The 17,175-nt window shown below is 43.3% G+C and overlaps 2 protein-coding genes across 7 annotated transcripts in view; one reads left to right on the top strand and one right to left on the bottom strand.

The window, feature by feature from the left end:
- Positions 1-264: 264 nt before the first annotated feature.
- LOC309693925 (uncharacterized protein) overlaps positions 265-17,175 on the bottom strand; it is an 85,950-nt gene continuing 69,039 nt past the window's right edge. For 2 of the 5 annotated variants that reach the window (XM_082513586.1, XM_082513587.1), the window contains exons 4-5: positions 9,791-10,040; positions 265-4,110 (exon numbers count right to left, since the gene is read on the bottom strand). In XM_082513586.1, the coding sequence (XP_082369712.1) occupies positions 2,654-4,110; positions 9,791-10,040 (1,707 nt within the window). In that variant the 3' untranslated portion in view covers positions 265-2,653. Of the gene's footprint in view, positions 4,111-8,352; positions 8,418-9,790; positions 10,079-10,870; positions 11,852-17,175 lie in introns of those variants that run through there. The other 3 variants (XM_082513588.1, XM_082513592.1, XM_082513589.1) reach the window with 3 other exon arrangements.
- pex5lb (peroxisomal biogenesis factor 5-like b) overlaps positions 13,740-17,175 on the top strand; it is a 29,090-nt gene continuing 25,654 nt past the window's right edge. Inside the window, exon 1 of one of the 2 annotated variants that reach the window (XM_082513603.1) lies at positions 13,740-14,078. In XM_082513603.1, the coding sequence (XP_082369729.1) occupies positions 14,064-14,078 (15 nt within the window). In that variant the 5' untranslated portion in view covers positions 13,740-14,063. The remainder of the gene's footprint in view (positions 14,079-17,175) is intronic. The other variant, XM_082513602.1, reaches the window with a different exon arrangement.

Genomic DNA, 17,175 nt, shown 5'->3' with positions numbered 1-17,175 from the left:
AGCACTTCAGTACTCCAGTGCTACTTCCTGAATGTCCAAATTAGCCACAATGGGTGAAACTGGGGAACCCATGGCACACCGATTTTTTGCGCCTGTAGTACTGAGCCTTGTATATGAAATGTGAAATAAAGACACAGTTCAAAGAGCAAACACTGTTTATAAGGTTGGAAACCTGCTGTTAATGAGGAGGTTCAAAGGAAGGTGGAGGTTGTTATCACCGTGGCCTCATGCGGTCAGGATGTGAATAAAACAGCCACCAATCTATTGAAGTTATCTCGGTTTATTGAACTGTAATCAGCAGCTCAGTTTCAGTTTTATTTGTCATATGCAAGTTAGCACAGGGTCATCATCGCAATGAAATGTATTTTTTAACGAGCAGAAGACAGTCACTCAGCAGAATGGTACAGTAGAAGAAAATAAAATAATAAAAAATAAATAGAAAAATAGTAAAGAGCAAAATATTAATAAGATGTAGTAAAAGAAAAAAGATTTTCAGTTAACTGACTAAATATATGTATGTATGTGTGTATATATAAATATATGTACACACTAGTGATTGAATAAAGAAAATCTTAAATAGGAATGTGAGGGGGGGCAGAGGGGATATTGCACAGGAATGAGCAGCAGTACAAACTGAACAGTACAAAGGTTTTGTTTTTTGTGGCCGTTGTTAGCGTCAAATGAGGTTCAAGCAAGAGTCTCTCTTATGCTGGGGCTAGACACATGTAGCTGATCACGGATCATTTCTTCTGTCCTGTCATCAAACTCACATTTAGAAGCAACTCAGTTCAGAGATATCAGCAACAACATTCACCTTGGCTGAAAAGTGTTGTTCAGTAACAGCAGAGGCGAAAGTATCACCTGTATTTGGCAGTGAGTAGAAAATCCTTTGTCCCTCTGTTCCCAAGCAGTGAAGTAAAGTAGCTCTTTGTGCTTCAGGCCAAGCATTCCCTGTTGCATTGATCACAAGCAAATAATTGTTGAACATACGCATCCACATGTTGAAGGGCAAAGCAGGATCTCCAGGGCAAGGCAAAAACATCGGCGGTGGATGGACGTTTGCAGCCACGATGACTCAGCAAAAAACTAAGCAGAAAAACCACGCAGGGTTACTCGCTGCCAAAATGTAGCAGCGGCCGGTAATGAACCAGTCCTCATCAAGGAATAGTGCTCTTTAATGATTTCAGCACAGACTTTACATCATAGGGAGACTCATCAAGTTATCAGTTAGCCATCTTAACTATATTCTAAAATTTTACCAACTCCACTTTACTCTTATTTCACGACACCACCCACTAGTGGTGCAATATGGTACAGTCATTACAGGACACAACACAGGTGGACATGATCAAGCTAATGAAGTTTTATATTGTGGTTGGAGACCAGAGACGGGAGAGCGCCAGACAGCTGGTGGACGTATGTGCCGAACCAGGGGAACAGTGTATCGGGTCACGGTCCTTTCTACAGTTACCTTTCATAGCCATTCTAACCCTTTTGTGTCAAGTTCTGTGTATGTCATCAGGCCCACTCACCAGGTATGTAAACTTTTGATCAGGATCATTTGGGTAATTTGTGTAGTGATCGTGATTTAAAGAGTAAACACAGTTGTTTGACAATAAACGTCTTCAGCCAACCACTAACCATGAGTGAAAGAAAAACTTGTCTGAAAAATGGTTAAGAAATCATGAATTCTGCCAGGATATGCACAACAGTACAGCGTTTTAATCATCTTTGGAACAGACTCCAGTTTCAGTTCACCTTTATGTGTTATACATACCGTATTTTTTGGATTATAAGGCACTTTAAGCGAAACAAAACAGTCAGATGAGTCAAACTTTACTTAGCTCATTCTTCTTGCTTCCTCCACTTCTGTACCATTGATTCATCAATGCTGTATTCTATCACAGCTGCTCTATTCCCATGTTGTTGCAGTATATTAATGACTAACCTCGTATTGTGGATGGATTATCTCAGTTGTTCTCCTGACTGAAGTTTGGTCCGTTTACAGCATCCTGCCATGCGATTGCATTTGTCTCCAACCATGAGGAACCCTCACGTTAACTTTTATGGAGTGGAAAAAGTTGGCGTTCATCCTCCAGCTTCACTGTGTTTATGTTACGCTAACATAGCTGTGTCGCTAGCGATCACGTAGCACATCATTATATACCAGCTAGCCCAACTTCAGTAACCCTACAAAGGTCACTGCTGTTTAGTTTCCTGTCTTCATTTATGTTGGAAGTGATAGCAGAGCTGTACGTTTGAATTTATTCAGAAATCTCTCAGTCAGAACATGCTATATCATGCTTAGATGGAAGCTAGCGAGCTAACTTCCGGCTAACTTTGTTAAATTTAATAAATTCGGTTTTCATGGATGCCTGGATGTTAACATATTGCTGCAAAAAAAACAAGTTTAACTATCGCCTCTAAAGGCTGAAAAGAAACCCCAAAACAAGTGGATGAAATCAAAAAATAAATGAACGCATGAGAAGAAACAACGTGCTCTAAAGAGACCATTACAGACTAAAGCAGGCAGAAAAGGCCAGAGGGATTCTGAGTCTCAAATAAAACAGTGACCACAAACAGGAATACAGCATAAAAGACAGATATTTCTGGAAAACAACCTGTGAGAGTTCTCATGCAGTCTATCAAATTCCTACTCACACTGAAATGTTTTATGAGCCTCTGGCTTCTCAGCTGTGTGAGTTTTCTTGTGACACATCAAGCTACTTTTTTGACTGAAGCTTTTCCCACATGTATCACAGGTATACGGCCTCTCACCTGTGTGAGTTTTCTTGTGAATATACAAAGTACTGCTTCGACTGAAACTTTTCCCACATGTATCACAAGTATACGGCCTCTCCCCTGTGTGAGTTTTCTTGTGAATATACATATGACTGCTTCGACTGAAACTTTTCCCACATGTATCACAGGTATACGGCCTCTCACCTGTGTGAGTTTTCTTGTGAATATACAAAGTACTGCTTCGACTGAAACTTTTCCCACATGTTTCACACGTAAACAGCTTTTCACCTGTGTGGATTCTCCTGTGAATATACAAACGACTGCTTGAACTGAAACTTTTCCCACATGTATCACAGGGATATGGCCTTTCACCTGTGTGGGTTCTCATGTGAATATACAAATGACTGCTTCGAGTAAAACTTTTCCCACATGTATCACAGGGATATGGCCTCTCACCTGTGTGAGTGATAAGGTGGTATTTCCAGGTACTTCTATCAGTGAAGCTTTTGCCACATGTGTCACAAGCAAACAGTTTTTCACCTGTGTGAGTTTTCTTGTGAATATACAAATTACTGCTTTGACTGAAGCTTTTCCCACATGTATCACAGTGATATGGCTTCTCACCTGTGTGGGTTCTCATGTGGATATACAAAGTACTGCTTCGACTGAAACTTTTCCCACATGTATCACAGGGATATGGCCTCTCACCTGTGTGAGTTCTCATGTGATCATACAAATTACTGCTTCGTCTGAAACTTTTCCCACATGTATCACAGGGATATGGCCTCTCACCTGTGTGGGTTACAAGGTGACGTTTCCACGTACTTCTAGCTCTAAAACTTTTCCCACATGTATCACAAGGATAGGGTTTCACATCAGTGTTGGGTTTCTTTCTTTGGGCCTGACGCTTGATGGATTTTTGGCAAACATCAGACTCTCTACCTGTGGCAGCATTGCAGGGACTCTCTGACACAGTCCAGCTCTCCACATCATCCTGACGTCTGTCTCGCTTCTTCCTCTTCTTTGGCACTGAGGTCACAGTTTCACTTAACCCTGACTCTTCACACTTGCTGGATTCTTCATCTGTGCTTTCACTTTGAGGAGAGTCATCACAGAGGAGCTGCTCCCCGTCTCCTCCTGGTTCACTGTGCTCTCCTTCCTCAGCAGCAGTCACCATAAAGGTACCAGGCTCCTCCTTCAGTCCCAGCTGCTCTCCCTCCTGACTGCTGCACAGTTCCTCCTCTTCCTCTTTAATCTGTGGAGCTTCTGGTTCCTCCTGCTCCACACTGGAGCTCCTCTCCTGGTTCCAGAGCTGCTGCTCAGGGAGAACCTCCTCCTCCTCCTCACAGACCTCCTGCTGTGGGACGTCTGGAGCGACAGAAGAAAGAAGTTACTGATGCAACCGCAGAAACATTAACAGGACTTTACAGCATGACTGCATCACTCATGAATGTGGACAGGCACCTGAGTTCACCTGTTTTGTGGTTTAAAAGCCACAAAGACGCTGTGTTTAGAGAAAATGGGTCTCAATTGTTCCCATACTGCTGACACATACGGGATCACTGAGGGTTTTTTCTTCTCCAGCTTTGACAAAAGTCCAGCTGGGATAACCACATTTACTCAGGGTCAGCTTTTAGATGTCCCCCATTACTGATGGAAATCTCACAGTCCAAGAAGGCTAACCTGCCACTTTTCATATCCTCCCTGGTGAATCTGATGTGTCGGTCCAGCGAGTTAATGTGATCCGTGAATTGTGGTACGTCCTGAGATTTGATTTTCACAAAGGTGTCACCTTCGTCTGGCACAAACGATTATTCTGATAGTTGGCTAGTCACCGATTATTTTTGCGATTAGTCGACTAATCAGATCATGCATCCACCAGCATGCGTCTCCTCTTATATAACTATCATTAGCTTACAGCTTGAAGTGTTTAAGATATGTGCTAACTAAAAATAAAGACAAGATGATACTCTATTAACCTTTTAATAACATTTGCAGATTGTCTCGGTGCAGTTTAGTAAACTCAGCCGTCTGCTCCTTGCTATCTAAAATATAACAGGACACCGGAGTAAATTCTCGAGCACTTCTCACACTTCTGTTTAATCAGTTTTCTGCTTGACGTTTATTCAGCTGTGTGAAAAGTAGAGATGGCACAATACCACTTTTATGCCTGATACTGACATAGTGTATTTAAGCAATAAAACAGTTTTTTTAATATCTTGCTGCATTTTGCATAAGTTCATACTCAAGTTTAACACAAACAAACTAAACAACACTGAAGCTATTCTGTTACACTTGTATGCAAAAAATGCACTGCAGCCAAAATATTTCATAGTTCAGCAAAACTGATCAATCAAATAAACTTAAACCTGCTCCATCCTCCCTACTCTGGTGTTTTAAAGAGTACTTAGCAGAAATATTAAGCAACCTAACTAACAGGGTTGCAAACTCCCAGCAAAAGAAAAAAAAAATGCACAGAAATAAATTTTTCAAGAATAATTAAATAGATTCAACATCTTTCTTCTACAGAGCTGCAGACTGCACAGATGGTTCCCAAAGGAAAAAGTACTATAGCTTACTAGGGTATATTAGACTTAACAGTCACTATATACAGTAATGGACTTCATTACATTTTACATCAAATTAAAACTTTGGTTGTAAGATTCAGATAATTATTTATTAAAAGCTCGACATTTTAAATGAGAATAAGAAAGAAAAGTATGTCTTTGTGCCCCCTTTTCCCTGTTCATGCCCTATCGGCCCCCCTGGCTAAACTTTGCTAGATCCGCCCCTGCACAGTTACGTCAGCTGTAGAAAAAGATCCTGGTGTGCAAAGTGTTATGGAATAAACATATATTCTTAGTGCTTATTTTCTAATTATATTGTTTTATTTACTTTAATAATGAAGGCTTGTAAAGCAAGGCCACTTTTGACTCACAAACTAAGTGTTCAGCCAGACTGAAAAACAGGAAGTTAGTGTGCAGCTGTACAAGTATATTAATAAATACAGGAAACTAGACAGAAAAAGAGGAACTACTAACATATAAGGATTTGTTTGTGTTGAAACTGTGTGTGACGTGTAAAGTACCAAAATAACACCTATATGAGACATGTTTAGCCTGTAATGTTAGAGATTCTGCAGCTGGCTTTGGGCTGTGCAGGGAAGATGATTGGATAAAGAATTATAAATGTTTTGACCACTCTGAGTCGGGTTTTCTCTGTTCTGTCATGGGGATCAAAGAATCGGGTTTAATATTAAATAAATTCTAACAACAGCTGATCAAGCTTAAACGTGCTGCTGTTGTTCAGCCGCTGGTTTCCTCTTTCTGGTGCAAAGTGGGCCAAAAACAAACAAGAGAGACGATCAGCTGATCATTGATCAGTTTCATGATTGAAGTAGCAGCAAGAAGAGGCAGTCGCTCCATATATCGGTTGTTAAGCTTAAGGCTGGAATGCTTTACAAACATTCAGAGATGGACTTACACACTTGCTTTACTTCTCTCTGGGATCACTCTGTCAGAGATGAAATGCTGGTTTGGTAGCGAGGCTACAAATGTTCAAACAGACCGGCGACAGGTCTCGCACGCCACAGCCGCTCTATCACGTGATGCACACTGCTCCGATGTCCTAAGATTATGAGCCGAGTTACGCCGTGTCGCAAGTTTTGTGAGGTGCTTTTGTGATATTTAATGGATCGATTACATTTTTTATTTCTCTCTGATATCTGATCCAGTAATTTAGATCAGTATCGGACCGATACCGATACGTAATATCGGATCGGTCCATCTCTAGTGAAAACTTTAACTTTAATCTCAGCCAAACCGATTTACTCAGGAACAAATAAAATACTGAAAAAAGCCAAACAATAACATTTTTAAGTTATCTCAGTGACTCATATATCCTGTTTAACCTGAGTAGCGAAAGATGGTGGTGGGTTTGAAAACGATTTGCCGGGAGTCCGGTGTTCTCACGGCGCTAGTGAGCCTAGCCCCCGGCTAGCTATCGAGCTAGTGGGTAACAGACGTCTCCGAAAACGTCGGAGCGCTTTTGAAAATATGTGGTGTCCTGATAAACTGAGCAGATATTTGAGGTTTACACAGCTACATTCTCGCCTGAAAATATGTTAAACGTTTATTTTGTGACCCAGAAAGAATAATAAGAGTAATATTAACACTGGGGCCACGCTATGAAATCTGGGATTGGTTGGGCCACGAAGGATACACCTGCCCCATCTGTCAAATCTGGGGAAGGACGCCTTTGTCGGCCGCATTAGGAGAAGTCTTCGTCGCGTCGTAGCGTAATCGGTCTACAATTGCAGCCTCCGAAGGATTCGGCCCTTAAATTTGGACACAGCTACAATACCGGACACAGCTTCTTCTTCTTCGGGGTTTAACGGCAGCTGGCATCCTTGTACATGCAGTGCTGCCATCTTCTGTTTCAGTCCGTTATTACACTCTTAAATCCTGCTACTTATTCCTGCGTCTTTCAGGATTTTACAAAGCTTCAAACGACGCGTCGAAAATTAAATTAATGGTCAACGATTTTGATAGTCGACTAATCGTGGCAGCCCGAGGTTCATTCACATACCTGAACCAACGACTTGGTGGTTTTCCAGGGTACGATAACAGAGCCCTGTTTTCCACTTCCTTCATGTATAAATTGGCCACACCGAGTGAAAGTCGGGCTACATCGCACACCCACGCTTCAATTCAAGGACACGCTCACGGAACAGGCCTAGCTTCCTTGGTTCTTTTGTTAGAGATCGATCGATCAATATTCCAAGCTGTATAGGCTCGAAAGCCTACTACCAATTAAGCATATTAGGTGATGTGCATCTCTGTAATGAGAAGGGGTGTGGTCTAATGACATCAACACCCTATATCAGGTGTGCATAATTATTAGGCAACGTCCTTTCCTTTGGCAAAATGGGTCAAAAGAAGGACTTGACAGGCTCAGAAAAGTCAAAAATAGTGAGATATCTTGCAGAGGGATGCAGCAGTCTCAACATTGCAAAGCTTCTGAAGCGTGATCATCGAACAATCAAGCGTTTCATTCAAAATAGTCAACAGGGTCGCAAGAAGCGTGTGGAAAAACCAAGGCGCAAAATAACTGCCCATGGACTGAGAAAAGTCAAGCGTGCAGCTGCCAAGATGCCACTTGCCACCAGTTTGGCCATATTTCAGAGCTGCAACATCACTGGAGTGCCCAAAAGCACAAGGTGTGCAATACTCAGAGACATGGCCAAGGTAAGAAAGGCTGAAAGACGACCACCACTGAACAAGACACACAAGCTGAAACGTCAAGACTGGGCCAAGAAATATCTCAAGACTGGTTTTTCTAAGGTTTTATGGACTGATGAAATGAGAGTGAGTCTTGATGGGCCAGATGGATGGGCCTGTGGCTGGATTGGTAAAGGGCAGAGAGCTCCAGTCCCACTCAGACGCCAGCAAGGTGGAGGTGGAGTACTGGTTTGGGCTGGTATCATCAAAGATGAGCTTGTGGGGCCTTTTCGGGTTGAGGATGGAGTCAAACTCAACTCCCAGTCCTACTGCCAGTTTCTGGAAGACACCTTCTTCAAGCAGTGGTACAGGAAGAAGTCTGCATCCTTCAAGAAAAACATGATTTTCATGCAGGACAATGCTCCATCACACGCGTCCAAGTACTCCACAGCGTGGCTGGTAAGAAAGGGTATAAAAGAAGAAAACTAATGACATGGCCTCCTTGTTCACCTGATCTGAACCCCATTGAGAACCTGTGGTCCATCATCAAATGTGAGATTTACAAGGAGGGAAAACAGTACACCTCTCTGAACAGTGTCTGGGAGGCTGTGGTTGCTGCTGCACGCAATGTTGATGGTGAACAGATCAAAACACTGACAGAATCCATGGATGGCAGGCTTTTGAGTGTCCTTGCAAAGAAAGGTGGCTATATTGGTCGCTGATTTGTTTTTGTTTTGTTTTTGAATGTCAGAAATGTATATTTGTGAATGTGGAGATGTTATATTGGTGTCACTGGTAAAAATAAATAATTGAAATGGGTATATATTTGTTTTGTGTTAAGTTGCCTAATAATTATGCACAGTAATAGTCACCTGCACACACAGATATCCCCCTAAAATAGCTAAAACTAAAAACAAACTAAAAACTACTTTCAAAAACATTCAGCTTTGATATTAATGAGTTTTTTGGGTTCATTGAGAACATGGTTGTTGTTCAATAATAAAATTATTCCTCAAAAATACAACTTGCCTAATAATTCTGCACTCCCTGTATATAGGGGGTGTATGAGAGTCTTTGTGAGTCTTTCACACACATATTAAACAAATATGTAAGACTGCTTTCTTCCATTTGTGCAACATCTCTAAAGTTAGAAATATCCTGTCTCAGAGTGACGCTGAAAAACTAGTTCATGCATTTATTACTTCCAGGCTGGACGACTGTAATTCATTATTAGATTTCAAGATTCAAGACGTAGGCTGCCGGGGATTCCCATGATGCATTGAGTTTTTCCTTTCCAGTCACCTTTCTCACTCACTATGTATTAACAGACCTCTCTGCATTGAATCATATCTGTTATTAACCTCTGTCTCTCTTCCACAGCATGTCTTTATCCTGTCTTCCTTCTCTCACCCCAACCAATCACAGCAGATGGCCCCGCCCCTCCCTGAGCCTGGTTCTGTCAGAGGTTTCTTCCTGTTAAAAGGGAGTTTTTCCTTCCCACTGTTGCCAAAGTGCTTGCTCATAGGGGGTCATATGATTGTTGGGTTTTTCCTCTGTATGTGTTATTGTAGCATCTACATTACAATATAAAACACCTTGAGGCGACTGTTGTTGTGATTTGGCGCTGTGGAAATAAAACTGAATTGAATTGAAGTGTGAGAGGAAAACCCCAACCCTGCCTCACAGCAGCGTCCTCGGGTGAGTTTAAAGCTGAATGTTTGTTTAAACAGAGACACATCCACCTTCTGTCCTCCAGAAACATCCCTGCAGCCTCAAAGTAAACGTACCACAGAGCTGTGATCAGGATCCTCCCTCAGAGGGACACTCACCTGTCCTGTGCAGCTTGATTTGGGGTTTCCAGGTGATATCCAGCAGTCTGCGCTGACGCTCCATCTCTTCCTCGTACTGCACAGGATCATTATGAACTTCAGGCTCCTCCTTCAGTCCCAGCTGCTCTCCCTGCTGACTGCTGCACAGTTCCTCCTGTTCCTCTTTAATCTGTGGAGCTTCTGGTTCCTCCTGCTCCACACTGGAGCTCCTCTCCTGGTTCCAGAGCTGCTGCTCAAGGAGAACCTCCTCCTCCTCCTCCTCCTCACAGACCTGCTGCTGTGGGACGTCTGGCGAGACAGAAGAAAGAAGTCACAACCACAGAAACATTAACAGGACTTTACAGCATGACTGCGTCGCTCGTGTGTGAGAGTAAAGCCGTCCAGTCAGCTGTAAGTCACTGATCTCAGATCTGCATTTATTCAGACGAACATCTGGAAGGTAAAGCCCCCTCAGCACAGCAGCAGCACCGCACTGCCACTACAGTTCATAAATTCAATATTAGGTGTCACTGTGCCGAGCTGCACATTAAACTCTGTGTCACTTCTTTCAGTCGCGTCCGTGACTCTGAACAACAACATGGTGGACTTTGTTGTTCTCACACGTGTGTAAATGTGACCACAGGAACCGTGCACGTGCTGTGTACCACTTTAGCTTTTATGTGACATCATCACAAAGGGCCCGGGCGACCACTCTGACGTCACTGATGGAGAAATAAAAAAGACGTATTGTTATGACGTTAACACTGAACTCTTTACAGCTCTGCAGAAGAAGAAAGGAAACCAAGGAAAAACCTTTTCAGGCTAGATTACTGAGTTTAGAAGGTGCACCTGAACGCACCATCAAACACACGTTTCACCGCCAAACAAAAAGTTTTTCAAACGATTCACAGGATTGAGTGATGGATCCAGGTCAGAGAAAAGCTCAAATCCAGGCTGATTTCAGCGCCTGCTGTTTGAATGCAGCGCAGCGCAGTCCTGTCCTCTGTTTGCTCTTTGTTAGCTCACATCTCCAAAAAGTCCTCACAATCAGAAACGTCCCGCAGAGCTGTGATCAGGATCCTCCCTCAGAGGGACACTCACCTGTCCTGTGCAGCTTGATTTGGGGTTTCCAGGTGATATCCAGCAGTCTGCGCTGACGGTCGATCTCTTCCTCGTACTGGACGATCGTTTTTTCAAACTCCAAGAATATTTGTTCAGCAGCAGCAGTTAGTCGCTCGTTGATGAACTCTCTCAGATACTGAACTGAAGGCATCGTTGCTGCCGCAGCTCACACACTCAGCTCACACACGCAGCTCACACACTCAGCTCACACACTCAGCTCACACACAGCACAAAGCCTCCAAAAGTTCACGCTGGAACAACCAAACTGCCGCTTTTAAAAATGTTTACTTCCGCCGGATGTCCCGCTCTGAAGTTCCGGCAGGAGGAGGATGTTCAAATACTTTGTTCCGCTTGGAATAAACGTCCTTCTTTCTTCCTAAAACCTATTTAAATGTACCAAACTGAGCCATAAATACATAAACAGCGTGTTACAAATAATAAAGGAGAGAAAATGGAAAGAAAAGGCCTCGTTCAGGTTTTTATCCATAATGAATCATATCCATTCTACTACTGATCATTCATATACTCAACACCAAAGAGTCTGACGTGAATGAATACTAACACACGGCTTTATTTTATTGTTTGATGTGGGTCTAAAATAAATGAGGAATTACACACGCTGTTCATTAAATGTGTTTGTGGCGTGCTCAGAGTCTTCATTGGTGGAAATCAGATCAAACTTCAGGATCTTCGACGTATTACTGCTGTGTGATTTTTATTACTATTAATGAAATGGATGAAAAGCTGACCCTGAGTAAATGTGGTTATCCCAGCTGGACTTTTGTCAAAGCTGGAGAAGAAAAAACCCTCAGTGATCCCGTATGTGTCAGCAGTATGGGAACAATTGAGACCCATTTTCTCTAAACACAGCGTCTTTGTGGCTTTTAAACCACAAAACAGGTGAACTCAGGTGCCTGTCCACATTCATGAGTGATGCAGTCATGCTGTAAAGTCCTGTTAATGTTTCTGCGGTTGCATCAGTAACTTCTTTCTTCCGTCGCTCCAGACGTCCCACAGCAGGAGGTCTGTGAGGAGGAGGAGGAGGTTCTCCCTGAGCAGCAGCTCTGGAACCAGGAGAGGAGCTCCAGTGTGGAGCAGGAGGAACCAGAAGCTCCACAGATTAAAGAGGAAGAGGAGGAACTGTGCAGCAGTCAGGAGGGAGAGCAGCTGGGACTGAAGGAGGAGCCTGGTACCTTTATGGTGACTGCTGCTGAGGAAGGAGAGCACAGTGAACCAGGAGGAGACGGGGAGCAGCTCCTCTGTGATGACTCTCCTCAAAGTGAAAGCACAGATGAAGAATCCAGCAAGTGTGAAGAGTCAGGGTTAAGTGAAACTGTGACCTCAGTGCCAAAGAAGAGGAAGAAGCGAGACAGACGTCAGGATGATGTGGAGAGCTGGACTGTGTCAGAGAGTCCCTGCAATGCTGCCACAGGTAGAGAGTCTGATGTTTGCCAAAAATCCATCAAGAGTCAGGCCCAAAGAAAGAAACTTGTTTAAATCCTTCAAAACATGTGGGAAAAGCTTCAGGTTGAAAAAGACCTGGAAACGCCACTTGAGAACTCTCACTGGTGAGAGGCCACATCCTTGTGAAACACTCGAAAAGTGTTTTGGTATACCACAGGAACGTCTGTAACCAGAGGTTTGTTGAACATGAAGGCTTTCAGCGCAAAAGGAATTTGATGGACCACACGAGGACTCTCACAGGTGAGAGGCTGTAGTTGTACCATTGTAATCACACTCTTAGAGATGGAAGACACTGAGCTGGTCCCAAGCCAGCTAAGACATAGAGTCTCTCCATCGTCCAGATGCCTGAGGACCACAGCGAGTGCAGGAGACCTGAGAGCTGCTGAGGGATCTCTGCTACAGAGTCAGTGAGTGATGGCTTAAGATGTTCACTAGGTGACAGACTTGACGTGAGCACAGAATGGAAATGTGGACACCCAGGCTGGGATCTTCAGGGAAAGGTGAGACGAGGCAGCCGTCTATGAGCAGATCTCCAGTCTGCTGAGTGAAACATGCATTCGTGTTGCAAAGCGACACAGTGAAACATGTAGCGCTTGAACTTCAGGTGCGTGGCTCAAGCCGGGACGCTGTCATCCTGAAGGCAGAAGCTGGAAAACATCCAGGAAACATCCTCTTCATCATAACTGAATCTAATGATCCATCTTTGATCCTGAGAGCCTCTGTGATCCAGGCTGCTCGGCATCCACACAAACCTTTGCAGGACCGAAGGCTTTTGATTATTTCATACAAACTATCACAAACAACAGCTGTGAGCTGCGTGGTGATCATATCAAAGGAAATATTCTGACACCGAGGGCTGGACGTTGGCATCACATGCAGGTACAAAGGAGACCTTTATCTGCTCTCACCTGTGCTGAGCAGACACCTGTCCTACATGCTGATATGAGCCCTGAAAGTTTACCCAGAATGCACTTTGTGTGTGAAGCTTCATGCAGGGAATTATGACAACCAGATCAAACATCCAGGTTCCTGCTCCTCTGCGTCACACAGCCATAGGTCCAACACTCCCACACTCACAGATGTTCAGTCTCTTGGAGTGGATGTAAAACTGATCTGAGTTCAGTTTCTAACAGAGCCCGTAACCGTGGGACACACCAAAGAGATTAGGTGTGTTTTAGTTTGGACATAGAGCACAGACCGATCTCTGACAGCTTACCCTCCAAATTATCTGCTTTTTCAACCAAAGGTCTGACACTTTGAATTCAATGCCTAAAAATCTTTATTTGCAAAGTGCTTTTCACAGAAAAAACTAAAATAACATAAATAAAAGTGCCGAAATGTGTGGTTTCCATTAATTTGGTAGTAATTCAACAGAAAGCCCGTTTAAATAATGAAGTTTAAAGCTGTGACTTTTATTGTGAAAGCGCTGACAGGAAGAGGCTGTGTTTCGCCGGTGTGCTTTGACCTCGGAGCTGTTCGGAGCGGCTCGGCTCTGCTCGCTCCACCTTCGTCCCTCCCCTGGCCGGAGCGGAGTGAGATGCGTCCCGGAGCCTGAGGCGTTCGGACGAGTCAGAGCCGGACGCGGAGCTTTCAGGCGGGGAGCCTCCGGAGAGACACCGCGCCGTCTGTCGCACTGAAACCGGGTGTAGGTGCACTGCTGGCGGCTTCGCCTCCAGCTGCCTGCCGCTGAAAGCTGCAGGACTGAGACATGTACCAGGTCCAGGTGAGCTCATACCTGAGATTTTATGTTTCTGGAGGGCTTAAAGAAATGACTCTGTGTTATTGTCCCCACACCATCATCATCATCATCATCATTCATATGTCTGCTGAGTTTTCATCTGCATAAATAAAGGATGTAAAAGTCCCTGCATAAAACTGACTGACTGCAGCTTCTGCTGTGACAGATATTTCCGCGTTTTACATTTGCAGATCAGCCTGCTTCCTGTGTTTAGAAAGTGAACATCAGCACTTTTATTGATCACTTTCTTCCATTTTTAATGGAACAGCTTAATGCTGCACCTGACATTATTATAACCTGCGATGTGTTCCTGAATGATCTGGACCTCTGATGTTTCCTCTTTGCTCCATAAGATCTGAGAACAGAATCCACGGTTATTCACTGCTCCACAGAAAACATCGTCTTCCTTCGTTTGTTAAACGTCTCAAAGCGTTCAGGTTTAATATGAACGTTACATATGAGATTACAGCTTCACAGCTGAAATATGAAACTGACCTCAGTCCCAGAGTTGAACCTGTCAGGGTGTGAAAGTTTCTTTAGTGTTCTATTAAGATTAAAAAGAGTCCTGTAAACCATCGCTGTGACTAATCAGGCAAAGTTCAGCTGCTGACGACCGCCTCCGTCATTCTTCTAACCTGGTGAAGCTTTTCGTCGTGTAGCGTGTCTAAATGTCGTTTTAGTGGAGTCACTGTTGTGAGCAGCAGAGGAGGCATGAGACCTGTGTTTGTGTTTGTTGTCACTGGATCAGCATCAGGAGCACACCAGGCTGGAGTGTTTTTGATCCACTCAGCAGCAAACAGAAGTGAAGTCCTGACCTTCCTCTTTGTGTCATCATAAAAACTCCAGCAGCGACTGTCAGAGACATTTCAGGCTGTGGTGCTTTAACAGCACTGACCGGGTTCTCCATGTTCCTGTGTGGGTTCTCTCTGGGTTCCTCCTAACAACACAAAGGCAGATTAAGTGTTTGGATGTTAGGTTATCTGTTCAGCTGGGAGAGGATCCAGCCACCCTGAACCGGATAAAAAGAAGAAGATGAACGGATGGATGGATGGATATTTGGTTGGTTGGATGGATGGATGCATGGATGGATGGTTGGTTGGTTGGTTGGTTGGTTGAACAGATGGATGGACAGATGGATGGACGGTAGAGCAGGGCGATATGGCCAAAAATATTTATCACGATATATATTTGAAAATTTGCGATAACGATATAACTGACGATATAATTGATGCGAGACAAAATACAACTCCACAACATTACTAGTGCAAAAAGACAACCTTCCATTTATTTTCACTTAAACAAGAAGCTGGTTTTTATGTACATTAAAGCTTTATAAAAATGTAACAGTGCAAATGCAAATTCCTTGCTGAAAGTTTAACCAAAAGGCATTTCCAGTAGAAATGGGCTGACATATCCTGAGCATAACCATGTATAATATCCACTGAAGTTAAAAAGAGGTGCTTTGCAACATTAACCTGCAGTGTGCCAAATAAAAAAGTCAAATATGTATTTTTCGGACCATAAGGTGCACGGGATTATAAGGCACATTAAGCGAAACAAAGCAGTCAGATAAATCAAACTTTATTAAACTCATTCTTCTTGCTTCCTCCACTTCTGTACCATTGATTCATTAATGTTGAATTCTCTGGCAGCTGCTCTATTCCCATGTTGTTGCAGTATATTAATGACTAACCTCGTATTGTGGATGGATTATCTCAGTTGTTCTCCTGACTGAAGTTTGGTCCGTTTACAGCATCCTGCCATGCGATTGCATTTGTCTCTAACCATGAGGAACCTTCACGTTAACTTTTATGGAGTGGAAAAAGTGTTAGTGTTCATCCTCCAGCTTCACTGTTTATGTTATGCTAACATAGCTGTGTCGCTAGCGATCACGTAGCACATCATTATATACCAGCTAGCCCAACTTCAGTAACCCTACAAACGTCACTGCTGTTTAGTTTCCTGTCTTCATTTATGTTGGACGTGATAGCAGAGCTGTACGTTTGAATGCTTCTGAAATCTCTCAGTCAGAACATGCTATATCAGGCTACATTTCACTGTGTGTTATACTTGTATAACTATGCATGTGACAAATAAAGAACCTTGAACCTTAGGTAACTAGCGAAACTAGCAAGCTAACTTCCGCTAGCTTCCTGCTAACTTCTAACTCCGTTAAATGTAATAAATTTTGTTTTCATGGATGCCTGGAAGTTAAACTTCATAGTTACACCTGGTAAAGCAGCAATGCTGATCGTTTTATTAAAGATAAATGGTAAATGGCCTGCATTTGTATAGCGCTTTTCTAGTCCATAGGACCCCAAAGCGCTTTACACTACATTCAGTCATTCACCCATTCACACACACATTCACACACTGGCGATGGCAAGATGAAAGAATTTAGACAGTTTTTAACTCTCAGTGATGCTGCAGTGTTCGTTTAACCTGAAGCGTACGGAGTTTAGGACCCAGATTACTCCCAGCTTTAAGAGCATCTTAGTCCGACAAATACGACAATAACCACGGCCGCTTGCATGTTCTGCAAAAAAATGTGCTTTGTTGTGTATCTGACGGACAAACACCAAACCAGTTCCACATCACGGAAGTTGCACCATTTTTACAAACCAATTCTGGTTCATCTGTTTCACTCAACAATCGGCCATGTGCGTATGAAAACAAAGGCAGTGCGCATGCGCGTTTTACTCATATTCTATCGCGATATTTCATTTTCCTATCGTTGCCTAACATTATACCGGTATTACCGTGAACGGTATAATATGGCCCAGCCCTAGTGGACGGTTGGTTGGTTGAACAGATGGCTGGATTAGAGCTGGGCGATATATCGAGTTTTTAAAAAATATCGATATATTTTTATACGAGATATAAGATGTGACAATATCCTTTATATCGATATAGTCTATGTTACATTATAATTATACTTGCGGAGCCGCAAGTTTGCCTCTCTTTCGTCCACTTTCGTCTTTACGCAACGTTACTCGGCCTCGCCTCTCCTTCACTGAACACAACTCCCCCTCCTCCCCCATCGCTTCACCTGCAGGAAGCGACAAGATGGACACGGCAAATC

The sequence above is a fragment of the Aulonocara stuartgranti genome (genome assembly GCF_965226115.1).
Source record: "Aulonocara stuartgranti genome assembly, chromosome: 18".
Classification (NCBI taxonomy): Eukaryota; Metazoa; Chordata; class Actinopteri; order Cichliformes; family Cichlidae; genus Aulonocara; species Aulonocara stuartgranti.
The sequence above is the reverse complement of the archived record's forward strand: the minus strand, read 5'-3'. Positions and strand labels throughout refer to the sequence as shown.